General features: G+C 41.1%; 1 protein-coding gene and 1 pseudogene across 6 annotated transcripts in view; one reads left to right on the forward strand and one right to left on the reverse strand.

Annotated features, from left to right (window-relative positions):
- Positions 1-522: 522 nt before the first annotated feature.
- CEP192 (centrosomal protein 192) overlaps positions 523-25,046 on the reverse strand; it is a 128,461-nt gene continuing 103,937 nt past the window's right edge. For 2 of the 6 annotated variants that reach the window (XM_029921290.1, XM_029921287.1), the window contains 12 exons: positions 23,601-23,751; positions 18,518-18,696; positions 17,786-17,909; positions 15,962-16,067; positions 15,325-15,532; positions 12,329-12,408; positions 11,325-11,420; positions 8,173-8,292; positions 7,611-7,732; positions 6,130-6,259; positions 5,587-5,645; positions 523-963 (listed from right to left, as the gene is read on the reverse strand). In XM_029921290.1, coding sequence (XP_029777150.1) covers positions 822-963; positions 5,587-5,645; positions 6,130-6,259; positions 7,611-7,732; positions 8,173-8,292; positions 11,325-11,420; positions 12,329-12,408; positions 15,325-15,532; positions 15,962-16,067; positions 17,786-17,909; positions 18,518-18,696; positions 23,601-23,751 — 1,517 coding nt within the window. In that variant the 3' untranslated portion in view covers positions 523-821. Of the gene's footprint in view, positions 964-5,586; positions 5,646-6,129; positions 6,260-7,610; positions 7,733-8,172; positions 8,293-11,324; positions 11,421-12,328; positions 12,409-15,324; positions 15,533-15,961; positions 16,068-17,785; positions 17,910-18,517; positions 18,697-20,364; positions 20,445-23,600; positions 23,752-25,046 lie in introns of those variants that run through there. The other 4 variants (XM_029921288.1, XM_029921289.1, XR_003902329.1 and 1 more) reach the window with 4 other exon arrangements.
- On the forward strand, positions 13,750-13,919 carry LOC115278534 (annotated as a pseudogene).

The following is a 25,046-nucleotide window of genomic DNA, read 5'->3' on the forward strand; positions in this document are numbered from 1 at the left end:
GATCACCCGAACCCATTACCCAATTGCTCACAATCTGGGATATTTTGCTCCAAAGACCGAGGTCGGGTCTTGTTCCTCCTGGGTAAAACCAGGTCACTTTTTCTACCTCCCAGCTCAAGATGAGTAACGGGAGGACCCGTCTGCCCCCCAGTGACTCCCTGCCTCCCCACAGGCTCCTGCTGGCGGAGCGGACCTTCTGTGTGGTGTCCCGGAGCCGCTGTCCTGTCTAGCTTTAATTACAATAAACAGTATCTTAAAAGACATCAACCTTTCCAATGTTTGTGCACAGAATATGAATTCCTCTACTCTGGAGAAAAATAATTCCTTTAAAAGTACACCTCTGTTCTAGTCCAGGCAATTAGCTAAAAGAAGGAAGGGCCAAGGAAGGAGTTTCTTGGAGAAAAGGAAACTGTGTAATGGAAGAGGGAAAAAAATTACAAAACAGACCCACCAACTTGAAAATAATTAGCAGAATAAAGCAAGATTCTGATTTCTGTATTACATGATATTAAAAAAGACAGGTTTAATGGAAATTAAATTTATTTCTGGTTATATCACATTAAAATATACACCATATTTATTCAGAGTATCATAATCAATGCAAAAATATAACTCTCTTCTCCCCTGTAAAAACGTTAAGTACAATACTATGGGCTACATACATGATATTTTAGTTAGGTCTTCAGTATTAGCTTCTCAAAACAAACAAAAATCTAGTTATCGAAACAATCTTACAAAATATGTATAAAAGAATATTGCAGCGTAAAAAAAATGAAGTTACCAAAATAAAACTTATGTAATTTACTTTGCACAAAAAGTATCTAGTTAATTTTTTCAAGAGCTTCACCCAGGAGCTGAATAGCAACACTCTTGCCTTCATCTGTCTGAATAACCAGCAAAGCTTCAAACCTGCCCGCCGACTTTGGTTTGAACTGCACAGGCATGTTGATGTAGTGCTGGGCTCTGGAAAGAGAAAGGGAAGGTCATCGGCTGGTGCTGCGGCAGCACGTGCGTCCACCCGCCACAGTAACCAGCTCCAAGCCTGGCAGAGAGCGGGGCTGGATTCTGCTGAAAGAACTCAGCTGAGTGATACTCAGTTTACATTTGGTTCTCATTTCTTTGATGCTATTATTTAACGAGAAACTGGCAGGGAGGAGAGGAAAATCTAAAATGTGATTCAAATAGTACTGCATATATATTCCTGGCCATCCAACAAAAATAGGAAAGGGAAATAAGCGGTCTGTTTTACCGCGTGCAGAACTCTGCTCTGTCCGCAGAGGCAGGCGGCCATCTTCCCCAGGAAGGGCGAGGGAACACGGGCCACCCCCCCCCCCCCCCCCCGCCCCCGGGCGGCACACCCAGCTGGGGGGAGCGTGAAACCGAGCCGTCCTGTCTGTGTGGGCTTTGCTCCTGCATTCCTATGAACTTTTATAAAAAACGGTCTTGAAATTTTTTTAGATTATGTTTGACCCTTGAACAAGATGGGTTTGAACTAAGCAGGTCCACTTATGTGTGCATTTTTTTTCAATAAAGTATAGCATTATAAATGTATTTTCTCTCCCATATGATCTCCCCGACTTTCTTTTCTCTAGCTTATTTTATTCTAAGAATATGGTACATAATACTTGACATTTAACAATACATAGTACATTTAACATACAAAAAATATGTTAATTGACTATGTTATTGGTAATGCTTCTAGTCAAAAATGGGTTACTGTAAGTTAAGTTTTGGGGGGAGTCAAAAGTTATACACAGATTTTCTACCGCATGGGGGTCGACACCCCTAACCCTTGCTCTGTTCAAGGGTCAACTGTAGAGAGGCGAGGTAATGAGTGCCCTGCACTTAAAAGTTTTATGTTGGGAGGTTTTTGTTCACAAAACGAGGTCCCAGGAGCTTCAAAAATATTCCTTTACTTTCATGGTGAATGAGAGTGCATATACTTCATCATAGCCTGTGTGACGTCACCGGCTTTTAAAAGTCTTGTTTTGTGTGAAAGTTTATAACTTTTAGACTTTCCTCAGAGGGAAGGTTGTTCATCCCTGAGTTTCATTTCCAAACTACACGTCTTAAAGTTCAACAGCCAGAACTGATACATGCTTTTGTTTCCTACACACTTCCTAGTGTTAGCTTGTGGGTGTGTAACTGCAGTGGGCTAAAAATTTAGAAAACAGTTTTAATATTTCAAAGCCCTTTTCCTGGATATAGTGATAATGCAGAATTTTAAAATATATATGTACACAAAAGTTTATTTTCTCCAAATGCATTGTATCCTAATTTCCCAGGTCACAATTTAAAAACATGGTACTTAGTGCCTGACAAACTACCATTTTCTCTTTCATGTTAGCATTTCAGTACCCAGAATAATGTAGTACAATTTGTCAACTTAAGAGGCTTTATAACTTATAAACTGCTAAAAGTAATAAAATATCCTGAAATAAATCTCTGAGAGACCCCATCGTTAACAAACTTTAACACAGAACATATAACTATTCTATATTTAACTGAGAAAGGGTTTTAAAAATGTATGCTAAACATATATATCATCTGCTTTAGACTTAGATACTCTGAATAAACTAGAATGCAATTTAGAAAAAACATAAAATTTAACATAGTTCCAGAACACTTCAAGTAAGACGGAGATGTTTACCATAGTACCTTGTACTATCTCTCTCTCTCTCTCCAAACACACACACACACACACACACACACACACACACACACACAAGGGAAAGGTAAGAGTAAAGCATGCTGACCCCAGTGGACAGGCCCAGCTCAGAATCCCTCACCAGGTAAGGGCCAGCGGTACGTGCAGGCACACAAAGAGCAAAGATGCCTCCAGGGAGGGACGCAGCAGCCACGGACATGCACTCACGCCGCCTCCTCCACTACCTGTCCCCGTCTACTGAACCTGCAAATCCCCATCATTTTTCTTTCTTTCTTTAATTTAAAAGGAATACTCTGTATAGGAAAAAGTAGCCATTGGCACAGCCAAGGTACCATCATGAAGTAACAAACTGTTTCCTTCCTGTGTGTTGGTGAGAGGTAACAACAGCTCAGTGACAGCGCTGTCCCTGGCTGTGACTTTTGTGACAAAGCCCTCTAGAATGACACTGCAGGGTCTGGCAGCTCAGCAGCACGACCCTGCCAGGATGCTGGGTGCATGCAGATGTGGGCACAGGAGAGGGGAAAGATGTCACTATAATGTCACAGCAGAGATTAAACTTGAATAGAACAATAGGTTAACAGAAGAATACTTTTCAGGGCTATGTGGGATTAAATTCTTTTTACAGAGATATGATAGAGATGGTCACCTAGAGCCTCCAAAACGGCCTTTACAAAAAAATTGATAGGTTCCCTTTTCCCGATTACCTTCTTTATAATCTATTGCTTTAAGGGGGGGTACTTCCCTAACACCCATCCATGCTCCCCACCTCTGCACTAGACAAAACCCCCGGACCTTCTGGGCGAAGCTCTCCTGGCCTGTTTATGTTGGAGTTAGTCTATATCCCAAAAGCCTTGGGCCCCTGTCACGTGTTAGAGCAGCCCCATCAGGCCTCACTACTGCCCGGAAGGTGCATATTTGTTGTAGTAAGGCACTGATTACGTCATGTACCCTAGAGGTGAGAAAGTCACACTTTTCCTCTGGAAGGCTGGAGCTAGTGGTATCACAGAGCAAAGAGCCATCTACTGAACAACAACGCCACTAAAAGAAAGCTGGGAACTGTGTTTCGGGTTCTCAGAACAGATTCTGTTCCACCTGCCAAAGCGAGCTTAACCACTGCTCTCCACCAGCACATGTATTTCATGAGTCCCTGTCCAAAGTCCAAGTGTCTAATATTTGGGATAAATACAAAAGCACTCAATATTTACAAGAACAAGCACTGGTATTTCAGTTTTGATGTAACAATTTTCAAGTGAGCTACTATAGCAAAGTTTTCCTCTCCAAAGTTGAAAGAAGTCATTCCCATGTATAAAGAAACCAGCTTTATGTAAAATTTCAGTCCGTGGACGGTCATGAGAGACGTTTTTCTATGACCTGGGGTTTACTTCACTTGGTCTTTTCACTCATGTATTTAGCAGTGGCCACCGACTGTAACGCAGTCTAGCACCACCAGTCTTAAATCATTAGGGCAAAGCCTCAGTGACTGGAGGTCCTCAGGCTGCTGGGAGTCAAGGACTCAAGAGTGGAGAAGCTGGGAAACATGTAGTTAGTGTTTTTTTTTTTTTAAAGTTAGGGCTTTCTGGGGTGCCTGAGTAGCTTAGTAAATTAAGCATCTGACTTCAGCTCAGGTCATGATCTTGTAGTCTGTGGGTTTGAGCCCCACGTCGGGCTCTGGGCTGACAGCTCAGAGACTGGAGCCTGCTTCAGATTCTGTGTGTCCCCCCTCTCTGCCCCTCCCCCGCTTGTGTTCTCTGTCTCTCTCTCAAAAATAAACATTTAAAAAATAAAGATAGGCCTTTCTCCTCTACATGGCTGTTGAAGGGATTAATGGAAAAGCATGGACATGCACGCAACTGTGGTGTTCCATCAAAATCCATGGGGTTGGTCTTCACAGACCCCGCCAGTAGGCTGGCTGAAAAGAGGGCATTGTCGGGACTACTGAAGATGCACTGACACCCACAGATGGCTGACGTCCACCTCCTAATGAGCCCAGGCTGCCAGGAGCACTGCCGCCTGCATTTCACAAATCAGAAAGCCTAGGCTTAGAGAGGTGAAGCCTATGACAATTTCTAGATACACTCATTGCTGAATTTGCACAGTTTGGGCCCTTAAGTCAGTCCCTTGGGACGCAAAAGGAGTGCCAGAACCTCAAGTACAGGAATAGCAGGTCTGGGGCAAAAAGAATGGGAAAGAGACGAGAGAAGGGTCCTCCCCACAGCGTCCAGCCTTTCCAGCACCTAGAGACACGTGTAGCCTTCCAGAGTACGGCACCGCTGGCCTTAGTGCCTCAGGAAGAGGCAGTCCTGGGATGTTACCACAGCGGTCCGGTTTGCCTGCAACATGTTTTCAGAACCATCTAATGCTAAAATGAAGGATCGTATGATTAATTAATTAGCTTAAAGATTCAAAGATAAAGTAAAATTATTTTCAGTGTTAAGTCCAATGGGACCCTACTGCTAAAATTCTAAATAACAGTGACAACCAGTTTGAGATTTCAATCTAAATGTATATCATATGGAAAATGAAAAGTAGCAAGGATGATGAAAAAACGAGTCCCTGATTTAAGAACAATATACGGTATCTGAAGAATGACAACTGGAAAATATCATAATAAAAGTCCCAATTATTTAATATTTAACTCCTTAATTCTTAGCAGAGTGAAAATAACATTTAAGGCAGGAATTATTCTAAAGTCGGTCACACGATGATTAAGGTTCTATGTATTTATGTGGCTGGCAAAACACCGGGTAACAGGAATCACACACTAAGTCCGCACCATTGCACCAAGTTTGGGCTGCTGGACAGTAAAGCACACTTACGGGAGGTCATGAAATACTGTCCTGCAGGCTCCTCAGCTCTTCTCTGTTCTGAAACAAAGTCCTGCGCTAGGATGAGAACATTTTGATTTATGATAAACTCACCTTAAAGAATATTTTGAATGTTTGAGGTAGAAAGGCTCTCTGGGACTTAAAAACTTCAGCTGGAATTCAATATGAAATACTTTATGAAATTATGCAAGTTAGATATTTGAGCATACTTAAAACATTTATTTAATTAAAGACATTTAGTAAATTTAAGTATAGTCACAAAGTTAGGTAAAATAATAAATGCTTATGAAAACAAATTTAAAATAATTTTAATATGAACTTATCCTAGTTCTGACTTGAGTCACTGTTATCCAGAAATATGTTGGTATGATGGTAAAGAAGAAACAGAGAACAAGAGAAAAACCTTAAAAATGAAAATATGAAAACAAATGCTAAATATTCTCAATTTTTAGATAAAGGGTCACAAACTTCCCATGAGTTTCTTTTCAAATACAGTATAAGGCACTTAAAACATTAACTCATTATTATAACCTAAGTATAATCTATAAAACAAGCTTCTAAATTATCAGGAAAACATTTATCAAGTAGTTGAATACATCCACTTTCCCAAAACCCACAGTATTATCACCAACTTACGGAGTGCGTGATGAAAGAATTATTTCGCAAGTTGACTTTCAACGTCCTTGATTCCCCAACCCTCGTCGGCAGAAACTGATACACATCTTCAGGGGCATAAACCCCGCGGTGGGTCAAGTCAAGCTGCCTGCTTTGGAAACATGTTTAAAAGTTAACTATTTAAAATCCATAGTAAGTTTGTCTCTTTGTATACATTAAACTAGAAAGTGTTGATTTGTGTTTTCTCTCACAACTCGGCTGGAAAATAGTTCTGTAACAGCAACACTCTAGTCTGTGTGAAGAGAAAAGAGAAAACGCCCACCACAGCACTCCACTGAGGAGGGGTCAGCTGCTACGTGGGACTGGCCACAGGAGGGGGGTACCCCTCCGCCCCTCTCTCCCCAGGAGCTCTGGCCCCCGCTCGCCTCACAGGCAGTGTGTCCACAGGTGCTCCTGTCCCCGTGGTCCGTTTCAGCAGGACCACTCCCAAGGCAGTCCATGGGACGGTCTCCGTTTTTCAGGACAGACTACCCTGCAAGTGGGACACACGCTCTGGCCTCTTAGCAGCATCTGGTTAAACGTCCGACTTCAGCTCGGATCATGATCTCACGGTTTGTGGGTTCAAGCCCCACATCGGGCTCCGTGCTGACAGCTCAGAGCCTGGGGCCTGCTTCGGATTCTGGGTCTCCCTCTCTCTCTGCTCCTGACCCACTCATGATCTGTCTCTCAAAAATGAATAAATATTTAAAAAAAAATTTTTAATAAAGTTAAACACATTGGGGGTGCCTGGGTGGCTCAGTCAGTTAAGTGGTCAGCTCTTGATTTCTGCTCAGGTTCATGAGTTCTAGCCCCATGTCAGGCTCTGCGTTGACAGTGCAGAGCCTACTTGGTATTCTCTCCCTCTCTCTCTACCCCTACCCTGCTTGCACTCTCTCTCTCTCTCAAAAATAAATATTAAAAAAATTTAAAAATATAAATAAATAAAGTTAAACACATGCTTCCCATGTGACACTTCCAAAAGAAGTGAAAAAAATATGTCCACAAAAAATATACACCCAAGTGTTCATAGCACCTTCATTTATAATATCTCCAAATGAGAAGCCACCCAAGTGTCATCAGGAAAATGAATAAACTGTGATATGTTCACATAAAGTGATACTCAACAATGAAAAGGGACAAACTACAGATATACTTGACCACACAAATGCCCCAAAATTATGTGCGATGAAAGAAGCCAGATTTAAGGGGCGCATGTGTGTATGAAATTCAACAAAATCAAACTATGGCAAAGATGAGAACAGAACAAATCTTGGGTTGAGGACAGGGCTGACTGCAAAGCAAAGGGATGTGTAAGAGCTTTCTGGGTGAGAGAAATATCGTCTTGATGGGAGTGGTAGCAACGCATGGAAACACAGAGGGAAGGTCACTGAGCGTCTTCCTGCATGTGACTATGTATCAACAAAGTACTCGGAAATATGTCATAGATGACAGAAACAACATACCCAGGTATGAGAGCAGAAGACTCTGATACAGCTGGTCTCCGGGGTTTAACTAAATTATCTAGTTTAATGAGGGAGTTTGTGGAAATTTCTGAATTTTCAGGCTCATTTTCTGCTTTGACACTCTGTATAAAAAAAAATCATAGGGTGGGGGAGGAGAAAGAAATACTCTAGGAAAATATATGGACATTTGAATTCTGCTATATCCTTCTTAATTTTCAAAAGAAAACTTAAGATTCTTAAATCCCTAAATTGCAAACACTATGCCTTATACTGTTCATTTTCTTTTACACACACACACACACACACACACACACACACACACACACAATCTTACCTAATTGAGTCAAAGAGATTTCATAGAGCCAAACCCAGACCTCAAACATGCCAGTCAATAAAGGCAAATGAGAAAATTAAGATTACAGGGCCAGACAACAGAATTAATGAAATTAAAATAATACCAGGAAAACAGTCTGCATTTTCTGAACAGTTTTCCATTTCAGTTTCACAATGTTTTTTTAATATATACACACAATAATTTATTTAAATCTGATGTAATACTCACTTGTCCAGAGAGTTGAAATCTCAAGGTATGCTTCATGTGAGGCTCTTTAAGGGGGTGACACTCAACATCCCAAAACTGGGCATAATCTCCTCTATCCCTGGGCAAAAAAGTGATGGAGACCTACAAAACAGCACACCCGGGGGGCGGGCGGGGGGGAGGATTTAGACCTGGACCTCGTGCACCTATAATTGTTACACGGTTTTGCACTGGCTAGTTTTGCCACTAACTGAAAAAGAATTTGAACAATTATACATTTGGTGGTCTTGTTACTATATATCACATCTAAAATGCATTTTTCTTTAGCGCTCTATGTAACATATTCCTCAAAATGTAAATGTTTATTTACATTATCAAAAAATTCTAGGGCAGTCACATATAAGACCTAAATGAGGAAGGTCAACCCCAGAAACACAGTCCAATCTTTCACTGTAGTGCTTACGGAACCCTCTGCTGGCCATGGTATGAAGGTCTAAGGTCCAGAACCAGTTACCCTGACCAACACCTCAGGCTCATACATACGAGCTGTATGAGTACAACCTATAAAAAGCTCAGGATCAGAAAGCTGTCATATTTAAAAACAGTATTTATAAAGTTTACCAGTGTTAAGTGCTTCCTTTATCAAAGAATTTAGTGTTAAACCTACTATTAGTTAGACAGAGAGAGACAGTGTGAGCAGGGGAGAGTCAGAGAGAGAGGGAGATACAGAATCCTTAGCAGGCTCCAGGCTCTGAGCTGTCAGCATCAGAGCCCAACACAGGGCTCGAACTCACAGACTATGAGATCATGACCTGAGCTGAAGTCAGACACTTAACGGACTGAGCCACCCAGGTGCCCCTCTATCCTTTTTGGCTATGGACATTTGTGTATAAATTTTTGTCTGAATGCTGGTTTTCAATGTTTTGGGATATATGTCCAGAAGTGGTGTTGCTGGGTCATATGGGAATTCTACATTTAGCTTACTGAGGAACTGTCACACTGTTTTCCATTGCAGCTGTACCATTTTCCATTCCCAACATCAGTATATGAGGGTCTTAATTTCTCCATATCTTTGCCAACACTTGTTATTGTCTGGTGGGTGAAATCATAGTCATCCTAGGGGTGTGAAGTGATATCTCACTGTGGTTTTGTTTTGCATATCACTGATGAACAGTAATTCTAAAAATCTTTTCATGTATTTACTGGCCACTTCTATATCTCTTTTTGGAGAAATGTCTATTCAGTTCTTCTACCCATTTTTTAAACAGGTAATCTGTCGTTGTATTATCTAGTCGTATGAGTTCTTTACTCATTCTGGATACAAGCCCTTCATTAAATATAGGACTTCTGAATATCTTCTCCCATAATCTGGGATGCCTTTTCACTTTTTTAGTGGTATCCTTCGATGTACTCAAGTTTTACAATTCGATAATTCATCTATTTTTTTTTTTATCACTCGTGCTTTATTGTTGTCACATCTAAGAAACCAAGGCTTAACCCAAGGTCATGAATATTTACTATGTTATATTCTAAGAATTTTATAGTTTTAGCTCTTACATTTAGGTCTATGGTGTACTTCAAGTTACTTTTTGGATACAGTGTGAAGTAAGGGTCAAACTTAATTCTTTTGCACGTGGGTATCAGTTGCCTGGGCACCATTTGTTGAAAATATTCTTTCCCTATTGAATTGTCTCAGTACCCTTATTGAAAAAAATCAACTGACCATAAGATAAATATGAGGGTATCCTGTGGACTCTCAAATCTATTCCACATATTCTAAATATCTATCCTGATGTCAATAGAAGTTGACAAGTGTTGAAAAGTGTGAATTCTCCAACTTTGTTCTTTTTTGAGATTGCTTTGGTTATGCTGGTTCCCCTGCATGTCTATATGAATTTTATGATCAACATGTCAATTTCTTGAAAAAAAACTAACAAACACCAGCTGCGATTTTTGACTGGGAATATACTGAATCTACATAGTGATCTATAAATCAATTTAAGTAGTATTACAATTTTAGTAATGTTAGATCTTCTGATCCATGAACATGGGATGTCTTTCCTGTTGGCTTTTTTTTTTTGCAGCCCTCCTCCCACCACTTTTGCCCCAGATGTTAAACTTTTGTTGAGCAATGTGTCTGGACCCTATTATGCTTCTTTGCCTCTATTGTGGGCTGGGAAGTAAAATAAACTATGCTTGTACAACAGCAGATCTTTCCAAAAAAGTCAGAAACCCTCTAGAAGTCTGTTATACAGACCTACTCAAGTGTATAGTTTGTGGCTGTCATTGCTCAAAGATTCTTTTACAGTCAGTAATGAGTTCACAACACTAGTGTACAATGGATTACAAGTCTGAATCTCTGAATAAATGGACCATTGTCATACAAATGCTATAGTTTAAATGAGTTTCAGCTGTGATTTTTGCAGCATGAAAATGTGCATTACTTAGGCCAAGTGAATGACTAGTGTCACTGGAGATATCTGAAGAAACTACGTCAGGTCTACAAACAAATTAGAACTTAACAGAGTCATGGTACTATGCGGCATCTGGGTGGCTCAGTCAGTTGAGTGTCTGACTCTTGATTTTGGCTCAGGTCATACTCTCACAGTTTGTGGGATAGAGCCCTATGTGCTGACAGCACAGAGGCTGTTTAGAACTCTCTCTCCCATTCTCTCTGCCCCTCCCCTACTTATGTTCTCTCTCAAAAATAAATACACCAACATAAAAAAAAAATAAAAAGAGGGTCTTGGTACGAAAAAGATCCATCACCATTTACCCATGAAGATATACTGTTGACTATGATATGAACTGAATTGTTTTTGAATAGTGGTAGATTTTTCTAACATGGCTAGTGGACAAAACTACTATCTAGATTAGAGCTACTCGAAGTGTGTTCTAAGTACTGGCAGCCTGTGGCCACATGAAGTGCTTGTATCAGAACACAAATCAATCCTACCACTAAGTATGGCGTTTTGTTTAGCTGTGTAGAATGCAAGACCTCTGCTGCAGGAAGCAGTCCACTGACCTGCACTGAGGCAGGCCTCTTCTCCTCTGGCAACCTGGCTGAGCAGCACTGGTCTAAGTTTGAAGCAACTACTCTGGGTGGAAACAAAGGCACTTTGGGTCGATCAACACCAGTTTCTTACTAAAGGCTGTGAAAAAATGTTAAAACTCACCTTTTGAACTCCACGGCTTTCCAGTGTTCCAGAAATAGGAGAACATCTGAATGCCGCATAGGTAGCTCTAAAAACATCTCCGCTGTCGTCAACCCCCTACGATAATTTAAGCAATCCAGTGAAAAAATATAGAAGGCAGTAGATCAATGCAGAGCAAGACCATTACGTCTCTGGTTACCAAGGACACACGAACCAGTTTTGCGGGCACAGGAGAACGCGATGCCTGCCGAGGAGTGAAAGTGCTACTACACTCCGCTCACATGAGCCTCACGGCGACCCCTCCCTCCATCAGTCATTTTCAGGTGACGCTCATAATGTCAAAGGATTTCCCTTCTCCTCAAAAACCCTGAAGACCCTGTTGAATGTGCATTTTTATAACCTATGCAAACTAGTTGTTTATTCCTTTTCAGTAGGTCCAGCACTATCTTTTGCACATATTTTGTGAGTACTATGGCTCAAAACTGCTACCGTCACACAAAATGCATGGCAGAAAGGCCACAGTGTTGTAAAAAACACACATGACAAATGCTCAATTCGGGTAGAAGCTCGTGGCAGAGACTACTTGCAGTAGACAGTAGCTAGCACGCTACTACACTCACTTCTGTCTCCTGTGCCAGTTCCTATGGTTGAAAACACACAGCAACACTCAGAACAAAAGAGAGAGAAAGGCACATGCAGGTGCGCCTACCACAATGTTCCACAATTAACGTTTTTATATATTTTTCAAAATTGTTATTTCAGGTAAAGATCAGTCCTGTAGAAAGTAGTTCATTAAATGAGCACGCACACAGATTTTCACATCCATTCCATAATGTGATTCTCAAAACCACCTTGTGAAAAAGATGGGGGCACGTATGAGCCCCATCTATAGAGAAAATCCAGTAAGTGAATCAGTGGAACTAAAAAAGCTAATCATCCCAACCTACGCTCATAATTCAGTTTTAAAACACCCTGCATAAAGTTTAAATATTAAAATGAATATATGTAAGGTAATTATTACTGACCTTGACATAAGGTGGAGCTAAAGATGACAGATGCCACTTCACTTCTGTGTTACCATGATTCTCAAGTTCCAGAAACTTTTCTGTAAGGGACACACATGTCACAACTCAAGCAATTCTTGAAGAGGTAAGTAAATAAGCCGACTCTTGTGACCATGTGTAACACTGACTAATTACCTCATCATAGGGGAAAAATACAATCATTAGATTCTTAGAGGAGCCCAACAGGAATTTACAGTATTTTCTAACAAAATCAAGTTTGACAATTATCTTTTTTTTTTTTTAATGTTTATTTATTTTTGAGAGAGAGAGACAGAGACAGCGCAAGCACGGGAGGAGCAGACAGAGAGGGAGGCACAGAATCCTTAGCAGGCTCTAGGCTCTGAGCTAGCTGTCAGCACAGAGTGTGATGCAGGGCTTGAACCCACGAGCTGTGAGATCACGACCTAGGCCAAAGTCAGATGCTTGACCGACTGAGCCACCCAGGTGCCCCTATCTTGTTTTGGTTTAAAAAAATTTTTTTTAATGTTTTATTTATTTTTGATACAGAGAGAGACAGAGCATGAGAGGGGGAGGGGCAGAGAGAGGAGGAGACACAGAATCTGAAGACAGGCTCCAGGCTCTGAGCTAGCTGTCAGCACAGAGCCTGACGCGGGGCTCGAACCCACGAAAAGTGAGATCTGACCTGAGCCGAAGTCGGAGGCCTAACTGACTGAGCCACCCAGGCGCCCCGTTTTGGTTTTTAATCAAAGTATAATGATGGGCTTAAGCAAGAGAGCAATAAGATGATTTATATGTGTAAATAATTACTGCCTGCTGTGGGAAAGAGTCAGAGTGGAAGAGGAGCCCTGGTAAGGTGCCACAGCAGCAGTTGGGTGGAGAGAGGATGCATGGGGTGGTCTGTATCAGGCCTGAGTCACAACAGCGGAGGAAAAGCAGCAGGCAGGCAGAGGACTGACCCGAAGACAGACTGCAAAGGACTTGCTAATGGACTGGATGGGGAGGGAGGGAGGGAGAGAGTGAGAGTGAGAGTGAGAGAGTGAGAGAGAGAGAGTGAGAGAGAGAGAGAGAGAGAGGGAGGGAGGGAGGGAGAGAGGGAATAGCACTCAACTTTCAGGGATCTGGCTTAATGGGCAGGCAGTGTTGCCACACGCTGACAGAGGTAAGGCTGGAAAAGAGGCAGGTTTCGTGGGTAAAGTAAGAGTTCTGCTTGTGAGACGCCTACCCACAGAGGCTGAGCAGGGTGCAGGGAGAGCAGAGAGGAAGAAGGGGACACAGGCAGACCTGGGAAAAAGAAGAGCCTTCAGTAGAACCTGAGAAGGAGCAAGTGAGGCAGGGAAAACCAGGAGAGGCAGAAGAAGTATGTAGTCCAAGAAGGAAGGAGTGGTCACCAGTGTCAAAAGGTCAAATTAATAAAGACCCTAAGCTTTGTACAGTGGCAGTATCATAGCCAATGAGGTTTATCAGAGGCGCAATTACTGCTACTTGAAAACAAAGACCCATAGAGAGACGCTCCCTCTTCAGTGACCCCAACAGCAGCGGGGTCAGGGTGAGGTGGCAGCATCCACTGTTACAGCCTGAGGAGATGAAGGCAGAGAGCACAGTCCTTCCGTGAGGGAGGGACGTCCAGGAAGCAGGGAGCGGCAAGGAGTCGAGACCAAGGAAGGCATTCTGCAGACACGTGATGGCGGGGCGTGCTGTGTGCCAATGGAAAGGCATCAACAAAGGGAGAAACTGATGACAGGAGAAAGAAGAGGCGGAGCAAAGCCTTGAGAAGCGCCGGCTCCCAAGCAGAAGAGTGCATCTAGCATGGAAGCAAAAGTCTTGCATTTCGTCTGATGGCTTTTATATCTGCAGTGATGAGTGAGGCAAAGTCAAGAGCTGGGAAACGGGAGAGGACACACACCAAGGAAAGCTGGTAGGAAAGCCCAGTGCTGAGGGGCATCTGAGAGTGAGACATGACTCTGTGGACAGAGCTCCAGGTTTCTCCAGAAGTGCAGTCCTACTCAGGTGGAGACACAGGACTGGCAGAAGTCTGGCTCTAACAAGGGTTGGGATCTTGTCAGACAGGAATGCAGAGGGAGGGACACACGCAGTTAAAGACATTCCTGAGGCAGTAACTGCAGCAACAGACCACAGAATCCAAGCAGAAGTGGACAAGGCTGGGCTGGCAGAGAATGAGAAGGTAGTAGGGCCAGTGGCCTGAACCTATGAATGAGGCCAGACAGGCACCAGAACCCCCAAAGGACGTGAGCGGGAAAGACGGGGAGAGGGGACGGGTGATAGTCAGGGAGGGACAGCCTTGATGGGCAGCAGGAACTGAGCGTGAGTGGGAGACGACGTCAGTGAGAGAGGCAGGGAGTGGAGGGTCAGGTGACAGAGGGCTCAAACCCTTTCAACAGGTCCCACTTGCAATCCTATTCATGGAGGCTGAGCCATCATGGGTGGGAGAGGGGGGAACAAAAGCAGTGTTCTCAGGACATCTGAAGAATGTCAGCAGTACTAAGTGCCAACTAGGTGACAAACACTGTGCCAAGTGCTTTACGTACAGTATTTCGTTTACTCCTCAAAGCCCTCTGTGAGAGGAGTCAATTATGAGGGCCATTTTACAAATGGGGAAACTGAGCAAGTCTATTTAGCCTCTGTAGTGCCTCAAAGTCACATTAGTGAGTGACAGAACCAGGTTTTACCCACTTGCCTCTCTTCTTCAGCTGCTAACTTATTAGCAGTTGCAGTAAAAGGCGTAGTGAGAACTGGAAAGAGATGGTTGTGACCAGGCAAAATCTGAGACTCCCAGAATAGAAATAGTTCTTAAACACCTAGGTTTAACACTTTAGGATTTTTAAGCTCCCTCAAATCCTGCCCACCATTGAAAGGGTGCCGATGACCACCCTTCTCCTAAAATAGAGGATAATTTTATCCCTGTCACTGCTCACAAGAGCAGTGTTAGACTCAACAGATCAGGGGCCATTTGAATTACATAACCTGTGACACCATACCTGAAGTTTCACCAGGTTTTGTTGCAGGAAAAGTAACAGTTTTGTTTCTTATCTCAACTTTTGTGGAAGGTGGTTTTGTCATCGGTTTTACCAGGTGACAAACTGAAGGCTCAGTTCCTGGGGAAAGGATTCCAAATGGGCTGGAAGCCAAACGAGTGATGAGTTCTTTTTGGGTCAAGTCTTCTCGAATTTGAACTTTCACAGTTTTCTGAAATGAGCCAAATAAAGGAGATAAGACACAAATGGAGCTATCATTTTAAAGAAACAATTCCTATTTTTAAATCATGGTAGAGAAAAGTAATGCCAAACAAATGGAAACACTGATGGATGAGAAAGTTTATTCAGATCTCAAAGTAAATCTCTGACTCCACCCTCTCTTCCCCAACTAGCGCTTCTTTTTCAAAGTACATCCTGCAAATTAGCAATGGTTCCTAGGCCCCACTCTCCCTGCCCCGATCCAGGAGAACTGTGCAGGTCGCCAATGGAAAAACATGTGCTAAGTGCTCTGTGTGAGCAAGTCTAGCTCGGCTGAAAGAGCAGGCCCCTTCATTTCATTTCTGGAATGCTGGAGCTAATAAGGATCATGATACTTAAGCTGCAAAACAGGAAAAATGTTGCTGAAAAACACTTAAAATACCTTCTGTCCATTGTCACAGTGTATATAGATCAAACCACTCCATGGGCACATTGACTGTTTCGTGGATAAGGAAGAATTAGGACTCACAAGAATCTGTAGCTTGCTCCTAAAAAAGAGAATTTAATAATGAAAACCAAGAACATCCTATAGTTTAATAGCAATAACCACAAGACTTCTACTCTTTATCAGTGACCAACTTTTCCCTTCTTGCTCAAGGAGCTGAGAAGAGGTGAGATCCCATCCACCTCTTTTCTGTGGCGTCTTTCTATCAGCCCAAGCTCAGTGGCTCACAGAAAGCTCAATGACATAAACTCATGAACCGAAGGGGAAACTCCTGTGAAAAGAGACCATGCCATAGAGACACCATTTAGAAGGCAACTCAAAATAAAAAACTTTTGAAGCAAAAGATCAATATACAAAAGCTCTTTATCATAATATTTATCATAATGAAGAAGGATACATAGTAAAGAATGTTAAAAAGGAATGAAATAACTAGGGAGAAAACTGGAAGAAAAAGGAGGGGATGGGAAATAAATCAAACAGGTTTTTTTTTAATGTTTTATTTATTTTTGAGAGAGAGACAGAGCATGAGTGGTAGAGGGACAGAGAGAGAGGGAGACACAGAATCCAAAGCAGGCCCCAGGCTCCGAGTTGTCAGCACAGAGCCCGATGTGGGGCTTGAATCCACAAACCATGAGATCATGACCTGAGCCAAAGTCAGACGTTTAACCAACTGAGCCACCCGGGTGCCCCAACAACATTGTTATTTACCCAGTTGTTAAAACTTTGTGCTCACTGTTCTTTTCAAGAGCTATGGACTGTCAAAGAAGACTTTTAAATGTGGATGATATAATCAGATTTGTGACTTAGAAGAAACAACAACGAAGGGTACATTGGCATACATATAAAAAGATGCCACAGCAAGATTATTTTCCATTTCAAATGGCTAAATAAATACACAGGGTGATGGAAAAAGTGATTCGTGAACAATTCATTTCCCTAACTTTTGAATCATTAATTAGTAAATGTTTAATTGACTGCTTTGGTCCTAGGAATGTTTCTCTGGAATATGCCTAACCATACCTCAATACTAATCCCTAAGCCCTCCTAAAATGCATACTCCATCACTTTGCAAAAGTAAAAAAATTCATGCTGTTCTTCTGAAAAGTTGCTATCCCCGAATAGCAAGCAACTTTCAAACGTAAATGTTCTGTGCTGACCCAAAGTCCCTGAAAAGCTGCAGAACTGTGGCTTTACCTCCTATCATTAAATAAGCTGCACAAAGAGGACAGCTGCTCATCAGCATTTGGTCCCCAAGACTGCCTTCTATTTTATACTAGTCTTGGTGCAGAACAGCAAGCTAGGTTATGGCTCAGACATATTAAAAGTCAGGAAGCTTTGTCTATAAAACGTCCTTTAGAGAATAAGTTGAGCCAGACCTAAGATAACCAAGGATAGAATCCTCTGGGCTTTACGGATCACCAGCCCTCATCATATGCCCAATTGCATCCCTTGCTTTGTAATTCGGTAGGCAGAGTAACACATTCTGATGCCTTCCCCTCCAGGAAATCCTCCCCACCTCACTCATCTCTCTTGACTCTTCCAGGCTAGGTACACCATAACTGCCTGTGGATATGGTCTCTATTCTGCTCAAGGGCATGAAACCTGAACTTCACTGTGGTTCCATAAAACCAAATGGAGCTCGGTATAGGGAGCACATGGAAAATTCTAATGAATAAGTTAAAATGAAATATTACTTGATCTTTAAAAAGTCACCGTGTTAACACCTGAATAAAACCTGGAGGAAAGGGAAGTCATACTTACTCTGGCGGAATAAATCCATGTTGCGGTGTTACTGTTAGGCAATGTGCTGGCCAGTACAACTCAAATTTCAGTAACCTCATGGAATTATTTAAAATCTGGAAACATGCAGTTCTCCCCAGATCACCTATTATATCAGATAAATAAGATATAACTTACATTTAGCATTGGTGAAAAAACCCAAGTATTAATAAATAGTAAAAATGAATCCTAAATACCTTATTTTGCTTTACAGGAATTTCAAATCCCTGGTAAAATAAGACCATTTATTTATTCTTGTAAACTACAAAGATACTGAACAAAGATCAATACCCTGAACAGAAAGAAAAGAGGACATCTGGAATTTGTTACCTCCTGGTCTTATCTTGGGCCTATACATTGGTCCCAGATTTGTTCCTGACACAACTACACTCTGAACCAACTATATCGATGTTAAGACTTAGTAAAATAGGTCAAGTACCAAATGAGTTCTTTGGGGCAACGGGTGTGGTGGGACGAGGGGCCCTGACATATGGGGAACTGGGAGCTTGGAATGAGCACCACGGCCTTGGGCTGGACAAAGCTCTGGCTGAGCGTGAGGTGGGCCTCACAGAGACCGACAGAGAAAAGGACCTGCGCAAGCCGCTGGCCACGTGTGCACACAGTCCACGAACATTCCCAGACGAGCCACAGGCTCAGAGCGAGGACAGCCCTGGTTCCCAGAGCTCACTGTTGCGTTGTTGTTGATATACTCACAAGGAGAAGGAGCTATCAAAATCAAGTGCTCAGGCTGGACAGCCCACATTTCCTTCAATGATGATTTATCTTGAGGTGGGCGAACAGCTTGTGAAAGAAGCGGAGAACCTTGAGGACCTTTAACTGGCAAAACATCCAAAGAAACATTGCCACCATGTTTCCCAGAACTGTCAGATTCACTAACAGAGAGACAGAAACGGAGAGGAGGAGAGGAAAGAAATTAAAAATGATAAAAAGCTTATGACTAAGAATATTAACCATGTGCCATGCACTACAAATGAAATACCATGTTTTTTCACCAACATTTTTACTGCCATGTTTTACTTTTTGGTTGTATAGAATTTGTGTATTGAAATATAATAATGTTCTTTAAAAAAGGAATCTAATAATATTCTGCTTTTAAAAAAAAAGATAAAAAGCCAGAATGTGTCACCTTTTTGTATGAATTCTTTCTAAGTCTAAAAACATGCAGGGGCGCCTAGGTGGCTCAATCAGTTAAGTGTCTGACTTCAGCTCAGGTCATGATCTCGCAGTCTGTGAGTTCAAGCCCCACATCGGGCTCTGTGCTGACAGCTGAGAAGCTGCAGCCTGCTTCGGATTCTGTGTTTCCCTCTCTCTCTGCCCCTCTCCCGCTCGCACTTGGTCTCTCAAAAATGAGTAAACATTAATAAAAATAAAAACAAAAACATTTAGATAAAATTAAAAGTGCATTATGTAATATATTGTGTATCTTTCATGAAAAATTCTTTACTCTGTATTCTTAAAGTAATGTTTTAAAAATACAGTATAAGTCTAATATTATTATACTAATCTTTAGTTAGAATACTCAATGATTTAATTTCTTTCCTGTCTTGACTTCAGCATGCCATCTAAAATCTCCTAAAAGATTTACCAGAAAACTATCCAATATTAAGAATTTTTAAAAATCAACAAAACTATTTTTTATTAAAATTTTTTTAATGTTTATTTATTTTTGAGAAAGAGAGAGAGAGAGAGAGAGAGAGAGAGAGAGAGAGAGAGACAGAGCACCAGCGGGGCAGGGGCAGAAAGAGAGGAAGACACAGAATCCGAAGCAGGCTCCAGGCTCTGAGCTGTCAGCACAGAGCCCGATGCGGGGCTCACCCACAAACTGCAAGATTATAACCTGAGCCGAAGTCGGACGCTCAGCTGACTGAGCCACCCAGGTGCCCCCAAAACAACAGAATTCTTAATGTATCTATAACTGTACCATAACTGGTTTCATGATGCAAAGACCAAATAAAGTATTCTGGGCAAAATATTATGGTAAGAAATGCTGACGAGGCTTAAGATTTTTATTAAGTGTTAGAAGTGTTTTCTAATAAGCCTTAGATTACAAAAAATTGTAATTCAAATAAATTTTGCAATCGCAGTAGCACATGATTTAACTGAGGTTCAAGTGGGCCGTGCCCAGTCCCTCCGCCATGCAGCAGAGCTGCATCTTTATTTCAAGTGGACGCTCGGCAGACAGAGGGGATCCGCCTCTAGCCATCGCCCTCTCACCCGCTCCTTTTCAAATCAGGCCTCTCCTGCCCCAGAGAAATGATGGAGGCACCAGCCAAAAGTTCAGAAATAATCTTTTTTATTATAAAGCGGATCCTTAACTTTTTAGTTTCTTAAGAACCAGTTTCTCACAATTTAAGTGAATTTCAAAATAATTTTTAATGTAACTGCTATCTTTAAATAGTTGATAACATATTTTAGAAAAAAACTATTAGAAGTATAGGGATCCTTTTAATATATTGTTGAATTTGGTTTTCTAGTATTTTATTGAGGATTTTTACATATGAATTCATTGAGGATAATGACCTGTAATTTTCTTTTTCTGTGGTGTTTTTGCCTGGTTTCATTATCAGAGTAATGCTGGCCACATAAAGAGAGTTTAGAAGACCTCTTTCCTCTTCAGTTTCTGGAACAATTTGAGAAAGATAGATACTAGCTTTTTGTACAGCAAAGAAACCAAAACAAAATGAAAAGTCTACCTACTGAAAGGGAGAGGATACATGCAAATCATTTATCTGATAAGAGGTTAATGATCCAAATTACATAAAGAATTTACATAACTCAGTATCAAAAAAATGAATAGCCTGATCAAAAAACCGGGCAGAGGACTTGAATAGACATTTTCCTAAAGAAGACATTCAGATGACCAATGAGCACATAAAAAGATGCTCAACATCACTAATCATCAGGGAAATGTAAACCAAAACCATAATGAGAAATCACACACCTGTAAAACTATTATCAAAGACAACAAATAAATGTTGGCGGAGATGGAGAGCAAAGGAATGCCTTGTGCACTGCTGGTGGGAATGTAAACTGGTGTGGCTCCTAATGGAAAATGGTATATGGAGGTTCCTCAAAAAATTAAAAATAAAGCTACCATATGATCTAGCAACTCTACTCTATTCATCCAAAGAAAACGAAAACACCAACTGGAAGAGATATATGCACCCCTGTGTTCACTGCAGCATTATTTAAAACAGCCAAGATACAGAGCCAACTTGTATCCATGACAGATGAATGGATAAAGATGTGGTTTATATACCCAGTGGCATACCAGTCATAAAAAAGAATGAAATCTAACCACTTGTGACAACATAAACCTACAGGGTATTATGCTAAGTGAAATAAGTCAGACAAAGATAAATACTAAATGATTTCACCTATATGTAGACTCTAAAAAGCAAAATGAATGAACAGACCAAAAAAACTCAGACTCTTAAACACAGGAAACAAACTGTTGGTAACTGGAGGCAGGGAGAGGAGTTAGGGATGGATGGAATGGGTGAAGGAGATTAGGAGGTACAAACTTCACTTACAACACAAATTATGGGCATGGAATACATAGCATAGGAAATATAGTCAATAATATTGTATAAGTTTGGTGACAGATAATAACTAGACTTATTGTAGGGATCATTTCCTCACAACATATAAAAAAATCAAATCAGTATGATGTACATCTGAAGTGAATAGATTTATTATATATTAATTATATACTCTATTAAAATTTTTTGAAAAAGTACAGGGAGAAGACTGCAAGCCTGAATGAGCGGAGGCGCTGGGTGGGCGGGCTCGAGTCCGCCCTCAGTTGGTGGCTGGGACCCGCAGAGAGCCCTCAACCAGCATGAGCTGCCACAGCGTGCCAAGGAGACAGCCCCCATGATGAGAAGACAGGTTAAAAACAGGAGGACAGAGCAAAAGGCAAATATACTGAAGATAATGAAGGCAGATTCTCAGTACTGAAGTTATCAGTGTGAACTTATGATTTCAACATATTTATAAGCAGATGTGGATACACGTGGATTTATATAAAATGCATGTATTTCCTAGCTCTGTCCACGGAAGGGGGCCTAGAAGTACTAACACCTGAAAAGCAACAGCACACTTACTGCTCACATCCCAGTTTCTAATACCATTTTCTACTAAAAGGAACCGGTACCTCTATCCCAGGGCTGGGACAGGACATGCCTAAGACAAACCTAGAATAACCATCGCGCCAGTGAATAAGAAGACAGAGTAAGCAACCGAATGAGAACAGTAAAGGATTTATATTGAATCCACCAGTCCGCCTGAACATAAGTACACAAAAGAGGGTGAAGTAAATTTCCTCCTCGTAGTGAAAAGACAAACAGCAAATGTAAAAAGACAGAATTAGAAAATCACCACTTGGTAAATGAGACAGTACTAATATGATTCAAGCAATAATCATCACCAGGTGCTACAAGTTGGGTAAGGAACGAGACACCTCATCATCTCTGAGGATATTCCTTTAAGACATCAACTCACAACCATGGAGAAACCTAGCAGACACCATTTTAACTAAATGATAAAAACATCTCAAGTGACGGGACAAATCAGCATTGTTTAGCACCTAAGATGCAATGAGGAAACAAACAGCATCGTACAACAAACAGCAATGTGAGGGCCATTTCACCAAGTAACCAGTCTGTGCTCTACAAAAGCATCAAGGTCACTCACTGTAAGAGCAAGTTTAGCAGCTGGCCGGTGCCATTTTCCCCTTTTTACCAGGCAGATGACGTGGTCAGATCCCCTTGTAATCTCACTAATGACACCTCCCAGCAGTCACACTAATTTACTTTTCTATAGGATGCTGATGAAAGATGTTTCCTGGTCCGTCTAGAATTGGTTATGGTAAAGAAAACTAAAACTGATGAATTTATTCAACATAGTTGTTCGAAAAAGATATCACATAAGCTATGTAATTACACAAGTATAAAAGAAAGGTTTCATGATGGAAACAGCTACGCCTTCATGTTAGCAATGCATCACGTGCACAGCTTAGAGACCTCATGTTAAATGTGAACCAGAGTGGAGTATTAGTGTTGCAAGAAGGACCTAGGAAGCACCATTAGCAATCCTGATTTCCTCATGTTTCATCTAAAATTATTACTAAAGCTTAGTTCTGGGTAATATCTTTGATTCTGTGGCTCTGATTTGATGATCCAACCTTCTGTGTTCTGTCATGAAAGAGAAGGACAGACTGAGCAAGAATTCTGTGCTGAAAGAGGGTAAAGAGAGAGGCTAAATGTAGTGTGTGATTTCAGATTCTGGGTCAAAGAGGAAAAGAAAAGAGGAGGTTTTTGCTTATTTCTTTAACTATAAGGGACTTTACTGGGGAACTGGGACATCTGCGTGGACTCCGTGGACTAGATGTCAGCACTGTAACAGTACTAAGGTCCTAACCTGGATGGGTTACTCCAGCCATATAGGAGAAGGCCAGTGTTTTTAGGGAACAGGATGAACTGGTCATCATGCCTGCAATTTACTCTTAAAAGGTACAGAAAAATGTTACATACACAAAAACAGATAATAAGGGAAATGTGGTAAAAAGTTAGCAACCGGGGAATCTCAATGCAGGTAGCATATGTACTATTTTTAAACTTTTCTGTAAGTTTTAAATTATTTCAACTTAAACTAAAATATAAAGATGAAATAAACATTTTGAGGCCAAAAAGAAAAGTACAGAAAAAAGATCTATGCTACTAGGAATTAAATTATCTTGAAATCTGGTAAAAGATGTTTTGTTTGTCTATTTTACCTTTTAGATTCTAAGCCAGCTTTGGAAGAAGACTGAAGGAATTCACTGCTAGACACAGCGTTTCTGAATTCTCCAATTACTGAAAGTGTAATTTTACGCATGTTTCCATAAAAGAGCTGAATATCATTAGGCTGCTGGGGAAGATCATACACTGAAATAGAAAGTAGGTTTGAAATACATGAATCTTCACATAATCACACCACAAAAATAACAGATAAATGTGTACATTTACAGCAACAGACTATTATTTTCTTAGGTTGGGGTAGGTGACATTCGATGTTTACAACCACTGAGGAGCATGAGATTATAGACAGCTCAGGCTCTGGCCCTGCACTCGGCGACTTAACCTCTCCAAGCTTTTGCCTTCTCAAGGATAATATAAAGATCATGATCCATCTCGGGGGGTGCTGTGAGCATTAAAGTATGAATATGCTTAAAGCTACATATGGCAACAAGCTGACTGTGTGCCAGGTACTGTTCTAATCCCTTTGTATGTATTATTCTACTTAGCTTTCACAGCAACTCCTAACTCTTTGAGTATTACTCTTTATGTATTACCTCGCCTGAAGGTTGAGGAATCCGAAGCACAAAGAGGTTACAGATACACAATTTACAAGTGGTGGTCTCACAGACATGTAACTTTAGCAAGAAATGAGCCAACAACATAACTAAATACTGCAAATTAATAAAATAATATTGGAGTTGAGCATCTCTAGATTAGTCCACCTGGATTGATACATACAAGAAACTGTATAGAACGTGCTTGTATTCTACATTAATTTTTTTTTAATGTTTACTTATTTTTGAGAGAGAGAAACAGAACACAAGCAGGTGAGGGGCAAAGAGAGAGGGAGACACAGAATCCAATGCAGGCTCTAGACTCTGAGCTGTCAGCACAGAGCCAGACACGAGGCTCGAACTCACAAACCATAAGATCATTACCTGAGCTGAAGTCAGATGCTGGACTGAGCCACCGAGGTATCCCTGTATTCTACATTTAAATTAGACATTAAGAATTACACTTTCTAAATGAAAAAATGTTTAAAAAAACCCACAGTAAATGTAAACTGAAATTTACACTTGTATCTGACTACAAAAGTTTAAATCAAGTGTGAAAATATTTGCCACAAATCACACATTTTGCAAAAACAATATTATAAATACCCATAATAGTAATATGTGCAAACAAACGTTATTCAATATAACCACATAAAAAGCTCAACTTCAACACCTCTATAGGTGGACCTAATAAACTAACCAACACAAAACGAAGTGGGATTGTTTCCTCCCTTCCTCTGGACACTAAGGACACAACCTCAAGGAACCCCGTATTCTGGTGTCTCAAAGACCCACCTGAAGTCCTACCTCAACCCCATCTTAGATGAGTGGTCTTGACAGATTACTTGGGCTCTTGGTTGGAGTTGTCAACCCAACCCTTAATAAAAC

The sequence above is a fragment of the Suricata suricatta genome, chromosome 14 (genome assembly GCF_006229205.1).
Source record: "Suricata suricatta isolate VVHF042 chromosome 14, meerkat_22Aug2017_6uvM2_HiC, whole genome shotgun sequence".
NCBI classification, from domain to species: Eukaryota; Metazoa; Chordata; class Mammalia; order Carnivora; family Herpestidae; genus Suricata; species Suricata suricatta.